The 9008-nt window shown below is 45.9% G+C and overlaps 1 protein-coding gene across 1 annotated transcript; it reads right to left on the bottom strand.

Annotated features, from left to right (window-relative positions):
* Positions 1-7111: 7111 nt before the first annotated feature.
* Positions 7112-7532, bottom strand: LOC127205804 (60S acidic ribosomal protein P1-like). The gene has a single exon (XM_051165066.1). It carries the CDS (start codon positions 7515-7517, stop codon positions 7170-7172), a length of 348 nt encoding a protein of 115 aa, XP_051021023.1. The 5' UTR covers positions 7518-7532; the 3' UTR covers positions 7112-7169.
* Positions 7533-9008: the final 1476 nt, after the last annotated feature.

Below are 9008 nucleotides of genomic sequence, written 5' to 3'. Positions count from 1 at the left end.
ATGTCACAGGGCTAGAACACTAAGGGTTTTCAAAAACATGGCCAGTTGAGGAAGGGAAATGAATGGATTAGGAGTGCAACCCAATCAGACCTCTCTGGCTCTCTGTAGCTCCTCCTAAGGAGCATAATGCAGATCACGTGCTCACTGGCCTTGGTATGGTCACCAGTTTGCCTTGGTTTTCCTGAGCAAGTTAGCATGGCAAGGAGCATGCCATGAAACTCATTCTAGGTGAGCTGGTTAGCTGGTTACCTGGGGCCTCTGAGGCCATTGCTGTCTTCAGAGTACACTAATGACCACTCTTAGGTCATTAGTTTCCTGACTTCATGTTACCATTAGGGAGTGAATGGAGCATGCGTTCTTATTTTGGAGTCGATCAGAGATTGTCACAGACGACACTGTTTTGTTTTGCTAGCTCTTCCTCAAGCCTTCTCATTAGCATCAGCTTAGTCTTCACTTACTGAGCATTTCTAGCCAAAGAAGGTGACCAAGCCCCAGTCCACCCAGTTTACCAGGGTGGAGTGAATCATTTGAATGTTCATACCTCTATTCTTATTTGTTGTTGTTGTTGTTGTTTTTTTAAAAAATTGAGGTGACGAATAGATTTTACTAGACAAGACACTATTTCTAGATGCCAGGAACCTGTCACAATTATTAACCTTAAGTTAAACATGACGTTCTAGTCTCTTCTCTCAGCCCATTTATAGCAGAGCACTAGAGCTGGAACAATCTGTGTTCCTGGAGGCTGGGAACTCCAAGAGTAAGACACTTGTGTCTTTGCATCTGCTAATGAGGATTTTTGAGCTTCACCCTTTGTAGAAAGAGGAGGAGAAAGTGGACAAGTGAAGAAAAGGCTAACCATGAGGCACAGCATCTCTTTCTTTCTTCTTCTTCTTTTTCTTTTTTTTAAAGATTTATTTATTTATTTTATGTATATGAGTGTTCTATCTGCATGTACACCTGCATGCCAGAAGAAGACATCAGATCCCAGTATAGATGGGTGTGAGCCACCGTGTGATTGCTGGGAATTGAACTCAGGACCTCTGGAAGAGCAGACAGTGCTCTTAACCACTGAGCCATCTCTCCCACCCACAGCCATCACTTTCTCCCAAAACTCTCCTGCTGGCTGATCTGCTCTTGAAAGGCTTTGGTCATTCCAAATGGCCCAAGACTCTGGTAAAGAGTCCCCACTGTCCTGGTACCATCTTAATGCACCCTAATTGCAACGTGAGTTTCAGAAGGGACAGACCATCTTCATATTTGCATGTTGTAATCAGACTGAGTTAGCAGAGAACGCTGGCCTGCACTAGGGTGCTACCATTGGCTGTTAGAGCGCTGGAATGCTACAGTGAGGGTTGGTGACAAGGCGTTGCCCATGTCTTAGGACTCCTGTGCTGAACCTCTTCCTCATAATCTATGAGCGGATGAATGCCTAGTACCAGAGGGAGGCTCCTGTGTCTGTGCCTACAGCTTTGTTGGCTCAATGCCCTGGCCTTTGTGTCTTAAACTTTGCAGAATGGCTCACCTGATAGGTGGCAGCAATAACAAGCCCATGCACTTTCCTGGAGCAGCAGCTAGAGCCTAGGTCCCGCAGCTACAGTGACAATGGCAGGCACAGTAGTAGATTTGGCAAGCCAGTTGTATGGTGTGATTTGGGCAATGGCTCAGAGTGTCTGAGTCTCTCAAGGATACAACTGTTTAGTAAATCCCTTTTAAGCTTAAATAACTGTGCTAACCATGCCAGCTTTTTGCATGTATTATGCCACCCTAAACATAAGCGTAAAACAAACATTTGCCTAGCTGTGAGTCATCAGCCTGGGCTTGGCTCACCTGGGTTCATCGCATGCTTGCAGTTTTGGCTGCTAGGTTGGTGGAGACGATCTTGGAGGATCTTAGTTGGCTGGCTCATGTCTGATCTGTGTGGCCGATCATCCTCCATCATATGGGCTTCAGTTTGAGCATCAAGCTTGTTCCCAAAGAGAAGGGTAGACAGCTTCTCCAAGCCTCGGAGGACATGAATAAGACCCACAACTGCTGACCTTTTGTTTTAGAAAGAGGGCGGGAGGGTTGTCAGGTGTGGTAGCATGTGCCTTTAATCCCAGCACTCAGGAGGCAGAGGCAGGTGGATCTCTGTGAGTTTGAGGCCAGCCTGGTCTACAGAGCAAGTCTAGGACAGCCAGGGCTGTTACAATGAGAAACCCTGTCTTGAAAAAACATTTTAAAAGGGGGGGGGGCGGGGTTGTTGTTACTGCGTGATTAACTCTCTCTTTTTTTTTTTTTTTTTTTTTGGTTTTTCGAGACAGGGTCTCTCTGTGTAGCCTTGGCTGTCCTGGACTCGCTTTGTAGTCCAGGCTGGCCTCGAACTCACAGTGATCTGCCTGCCTCTGCCTCCCGAGTGCTGGTATTAAAGGCGTGCACCACCACGCCCGGCTGTGATTAACTCTCTTATCCTGACTGATGCAATACATAATAAGACAGTCCTGAGAAATATTATTTTAAAGGAAAACTTGTGGATATACACATTTGAGAAGCTTGGGTTCCTTGCTTGCATTCCCTTTGTGAATTTTGATTATAGAGCCACAGGAGTCTTGATTCAAGTGTTTCGGCCAGAACTTAGACATCAACTGAAGATTGCTTTTCCAAGTTTCTCTTGTATCTGGTTCTATCCAGGAGCTGATCTGCTTTCCATTACTATAACAGATACCAAAGGCAATCAAGTTATGAAGAGAAAGGTTAACTTTGGCTTACAGTTTTAAGAGTTTCAGTCCATGATCAAGACACATTGCTTTTAGGCCAGATGGCAAAGAGAAAGCTATCGAATCAAACCATTCACTTCATGGCTTGGGATAAAAAGGATGCACCAGGTCCTCAAAGCCTTTCTAGGGAATGTCCCCAAAGACCCAACACATCCTGCTAAGAACGTAATGGTTCTGCCACTTCCTGGTAGCACTACTCTGAGTGACAAGCTTTCCACACACGGACCTTTGAGTGACATGGCAGGTCATAGGTCCAAACTATAGCAGTCTATATGGCCGACGTCAGGCCAGTGGAATGAAGCATAGAACTGCGTGTAGCAGCTGCCACATTGTTTAGCATCGTCTAGCCCACCTTGCCCTGCCTGAGAAACAGAGGAGCTAGGTAACATCCTGGAAGATAGGATGTTGGCTCTGGGTTTGGGTGCACGGTAGAGTAATGAACTCCACCCTGCACTTTACTTCTGTACTTTAGGAACACTTTGTTACAGTAGCCTACGGCGTCAGCTGACTAATAGCATGTTGTATCCTTCCCTGAGACATTTGGGGTACTCTGTAAACACACTGGTGTTTCTGGAGTATAAGGGAAGGAAACAGTCCAAATTTACCCACTGATGGAATCCCTTATGTGTGTGTGTATGTGTGTAACATTTTTGATATACATATTGGGAAGTATTCCTCACAGATATATCTATAACACAGTGTACACAGCTTTTCTCTTTGGGAGGTGCTACAATAAACATCCTGGTAGCTAGAGAAGAGGGACAGTTATTTATTAAGAGGCATGGCACTATGCACCCTCACCCCCAACTCAGTTCCTAGTGTCTTCTTCTTGAAAAAAACTTCTGGATGATGATGATGATGGTGATTGATGATGATACCAATAATGGACTGGGCACGGTGGCGCACACCTTTAACCCCAGCACTCGGGAGGCAGAGGCAGGTGGATCTCTAGTTCGAGGCCAGCCTGATCTACAATGCAAGTCCAGGACAGCCAAAGCTACATAGAGAAACCCTGTCATGAAAAAAAAAAAAAAATAACAATAACAACAACAACAATAATAAGATGGAGCTTGGCAACAAGTCTTGAATCAAGGCTCCTGTGACCTTTGACATTACCTTTAATCCCTCTAATGATTTGTTTCCCCATTTGTAAAGTGAAAACAAACCTAGAGTTTGTTTGGGCCTTGTGTGTGAAAGTGGCTAAAAGAATAAGAGCAGACCAGAGAGCTACAAGCTGAAGAACGAGCCCAAGAAAACCGACAGATGACCCACCCAATTGTGCCCAGCCCAGGTTGCTGCCTCAGAGTCACAAGCAAGGATAATGGCTGTTGTTTAAAAGCAGTTTGGGCGTTGGAGAGATGACTATGTGGTTAAGAGTCCTTGGTCTATTGGCACCATCTCTCTGATGGCTCTTTTCTCCTTGCAGTTTTTGACAGGGCTTCATGGCCCTAACAGCTTCTTCCAAGGACCGCTGAACTGGTTCTCAACAGAAGCAAAGCTCAGTTAATAAACACCCCCCCCCCCATCATCTCTGTTCTGAAAATGACTAGATTTAAAAAGCAATAGAGAAACTAAGTTCTAACAGTCACCAGGAAGATCTTCGGAGAGGGTTCGGAGGGTAGCTTGGCATGGTAGCACACATGGTAGGATGCTGTGATTCTAGCAGTCCTATGGCGGGATGGAGGAGAATCCATGGAAGCTTGTGGACCAGGTAGCCTGGCGTACGTAACAGTGAACACTGAAAAGACAGATCCTTGGGCCAGTGAGATGGCTCAGCAGGTAAAAACACTTCCTCACAAGCCTGATGATATGAGTCCCATCCCTGAAACTCACATATGGATGGAAGGAATGAACCAACTCCACAGTTATCCTCTGACCTCCTCACATAACATGAGCACATATGTACCCAAACACACACACACACATGCACGCACGCACTCACGCATGCACACACGCACTTATACTCTCATCAAAATTACATATATATACACACACAAGATAGTCACAAGGAAAACTATCCACCCTCCTTTGTGCTCTGGGACATTCGGGGAAAGTGACTCTCACTTCCTTATTCCTTTCCCTCACCCCCACCCCTACCCCCCAGCATCTGGATAGCTTTAGGCCAGAAGTGAAGAATGGGACCTGCTTACTGTTTTTGTTTTGTTTTGTTTTCCTAGCAGATGATTCATGGCTTTAGAATTCAAGCTAACTAGGAACAATTCAAAGTCTACTGTGTTGGCAGAACTCTCACTAGTTGCTGAGTCTGTGGATCAAGGAGGAAAATAGAATAGCAGCTTGAGCTGAGAGGACTCCTGCACGGGACACCCCATGGTAGCAAAATTTCCTCCTTCCTTCCTCTGCAAGACCAGACTGGTGCTCGGCCCCGGCCTATGGCAAGTCCAGCCACTTACTAAGGCTTTTTACATCATCCAGAGCAGTGGTTCTCAACCTGTGGGTCACGACCCCTCTTAGGAATTAAATGACCCTTTCATGGGGGGCGGAGGGGGTCTCATATCAGATCTTTACATTGCGATTCGTAACAGTAACATACTGTTATACTGTTATGAAGTAGCAATGAGAATAATTTTACAATTGGGGGGTCACCACAACATGAAGAGCTAACCATATTAAAAGGTCGCAGCATTAGGAAGGTTGAGAGCCACTGATCTAGAGGGCTCAAAGCTCTTTGAAGGTGACTTTCACTAACCATGAACTGGGGATGCAGTTCAAATAACAGATACCAACTCCAGCTAATGCAAAGGTGAATAGAATACACCTGAAGGATACCAGGGAGGGTCACAGCATCTGAGGGAAAGTAGACCGATCAGGCCCTGAGTGGAGCAGAGCCAGCTGGATCTTGGAAGCCACCGACACGAGGGTCCACAGGCCACCCATGAGGAACACCTACTGGTCCAGCCTTAGCCCAGGTTCTACCTTTTACCAACAACCTGGAGCAGGACTGCAGAACACACCGGAGACTTAAGAGATAGTGCTGAGGAAATGAGGATTTACTGCGAATCCAGGAGTCCTCATAAAATGACCATTGTAGGTTTAATTACTCTGTGGTGCCTCTTCTCTTCAGGTAAACGTTCTTATGTGACAGTCTTAAGGAAGCACTAAAGGCAGCTTAGTGCTCCTTTTCTCACTTTATATGTACGACTGTCCTCTTGAAAGTGACTTGCAATAACAAGCCCAGAGTCAGGGCCTGGGAAGCAGACTCAGTGGGAAATGGGGCAAAAATCATGCACAAATTCATTGCCACATGTTGGCAATAAGTAGTCTACCTTACATTGGCTTCTATCCAGACATATTCCAAAAGTGCAATCATATTTTGAAGTCTTCTCATTGTTCCTGGATAAGTTACTAGTAAGTTATTGACAATAAACTATCTAAATAAATAACAGTAACTATCACCCATGTGAAGATGTAGTTTTAATCAGAAATTCTAATTCTAATTTTCTGAAGAAATATGAAGCCCAGGAATGAGAGAAGAAAGTGGATAGGTTCATAACTTCATGACCAAGACTCTAATTAAATCTAATTTAAAACATTCAGACTTGTTTTATATGTATGAGTCACACCATGTGAGTGCATGGGAGTTACAGATGACCGTAGCCACCACCATATGGGTGCTGGGATTAAACCTAGGTCCTCTGACCTACCAACACATACTCTTGACTGCAGGGGCATCTCTCCAGTGCCCAAGTCCAATTAAAAAAAATTTCTTATAAGAATCTCACATCATGCATCCCAATCTCACTCATCTCCCTCTGCCCTTGTACCTGCCCTCCACCCTCACAACACCTCCCAACAGAGAAGAAAACATCTCATTGGGGAAGCTGTAGTGTGTCACAGTGTGTCCCACAATACGCCCTTTTGTTCATACTTCCTTCTACCCCATTGATGAACTGCCAGAGTGCGTGAAGGGGCCAGTCCTACAGATCCAAAACTGCAGCATCTCCATGGCACAGGGCAAGGACAGGTTGTCCACGAGGAGTCCCAGTGAGGTACCTGAGTAGGAGAGGTCAGAGGCCTTGTAGCAGACCAATGACTCATTGCAACGACCCAATTATTCTTAATATTCTCTCTCTCTCTGTCTCTCTCTCTCTCTCCCTCTTTCTTCAACACAGTCTTTTAACTGATAATCTTCCTGTCTTAGCATCTCAGATGAGCCTTTAGGTCACACACTATCATGCCCCGCAAAACGTAACTCTTGCCCAGTTGATACTCACAGCTCAGATACCAGCTTAACCTTAGGGTCAGTGTAAGTCAGATTTCTGTCATAACAAATGCCTGAGGCAAATTGGTCCAAGTTTTCTGTGCTCCTGTCCTGGAAGGTAGAGCCTGCCCCTTTTCTTTTCTTTCTTTTTTTCTTTTTACAGGTTCAGCTTTTTATTGAGCAGGTTAACAAGAGGTTTAGTCAAAAAGACCAAAGCCCATGTCATCATCAGACTCCTCAGATTCTTCCTTCTTTGCTTCCACTTTCTTCTTCTCAGCTGGGGCAGCAGTGGCGGTGGCTGACACAGGACCTCCTGCTGGTGCAGCTCTGGCTGCTGGAGCCGGCCCACCCGCCCCTACATTGCAGATGAGGCTCCCAGTGTTAACATTAGCCAGGGCCTTTGCGAACAGGCCAGGCCAGAAAGGTTCAACGTTGACACTGGCTGCTTTAATGAGGGCATTGATCTTATCCTCCATGACTGTCACCTCATCATAGTGAAGAATGAGGGCGGAGTAGATGCAGGCGAGCTCGGAGAGGGAGGCCATGTTGTGAACTGCCTGCACGGTGCTAGTCGCTGGATGAAGTGAGGGCCTCACCCCAATGCGGCCTTAGCTTCCTCGGAAGAACCAAACACCTTGGCATCAGCTGAGGAAAAAAAAGAGCCTGCCCCTTTGCATCAGTGATGAGGCTATTTGACACACACGGCAGGAATGTTTAAGTAGAACAAACTGCTCGTCTTGTGGCTGGGAAGTAAATCAGCAGCAGAAGGAGCCACAGTCCTACAACCCAATTCAGGGGCCGACACATCTGTTCCCCTGTGGGGAAAGCTCTCTGCCTTCCAGTGGCACCATGCTGGAGACCATACCGGCTTCAGTTGGGGCTATGGGGACACTTGGCATTCAAATTGTGGCAGATTGCATCAAAGTCAGCAATGGTCACTGGGTGACTACTTCCTCCATAGTGGAATGTTTTGTTTGTTTGGTTGGTTGGTTGGTTTGGTTTGTTTAGTTTTGTTTTTTTGAGACAGGGTTTCTCTGTGTAGCCTTGGCTGTCCTGGACTGGCTTTCGAGACCAGACTGGCCTCAAACTCACAGAGATCCACTTGTCTCTGCCTCCCAACTGCTGGGATTAAAGGTGTATGATACTACCACCCGGCTTCCTAGTAGAATACTTTTGAGCTGTGTTTCTAATTCTTTTTTTAAAAATATTTTTATTTAATTTAAATTTATGTGCATTGGTGTAAGAGTGTCAGATCTTGGAGTTACAGACAGTTGTGAGCTGCCATATGGGTGCTGGGAATTGAACCCGGGACCTTAACTACTGAGCCAACTCTCCAGCCCTGTGTTTCTAATTCTTGTGATAGTGTCAAGCAGATATTATCACTTTCATCTTGGAGTTGAGGAACTGCAGCCCACAAGTTCAGCTTCCTGCCTCCAATGCTGTAGAATGGGTAATGGTCCCCAAAGGTCCCTGTGTTAAAAGCGCAGGAGTGATAGAGATATGACATAGCCAATAAAGTGCTTGTCACGCAAGTGGGAGGGCCCAGTTTGAAAATAAACAAACAATCTGGGCATGGGGGTGCATACCTTCAGTCCCAGCACTCAGGAGGGAGCAGCAGGTAGATCTCCATGAGTTCAAGGGCAGCCTGGTCTACACAATGAGTTTCAAGATAGCCAGAGGTACATAGTGAGACCCTATCGTGGAAAGAAAGTGGAAAATAAAAAGAAAACAAACAAACAAACAAACAAACAGAAAAAGAAGCAGGTCATGATGGCATACACTTACAATCCCAGGACCAAGAAGACAGAGCTAGCTGATTTGTGGGTCTCATGTACACTCCAGCCTACTGGTGAGAACACTTGCAGTTGACCTCTGGCCTCCACACCTAGGTGCATACATGTATACTTGCACACACACACACACACACACACACACACACACACACACACTGGATCAGGCTCCATGGTGTTAGTGCTGACAGGTGGCAGAAGCTTCAGGAAGGGAGACCTGGGGCACAGACTTTAGGTTGTTGGGCA

The sequence above is a fragment of the Acomys russatus genome, chromosome 22 (genome assembly GCF_903995435.1).
Source record: "Acomys russatus chromosome 22, mAcoRus1.1, whole genome shotgun sequence".
NCBI classification, from domain to species: domain Eukaryota; kingdom Metazoa; phylum Chordata; class Mammalia; order Rodentia; family Muridae; genus Acomys; species Acomys russatus.
The sequence above is the reverse complement of the archived record's forward strand: the minus strand, read 5'-3'. Positions and strand labels throughout refer to the sequence as shown.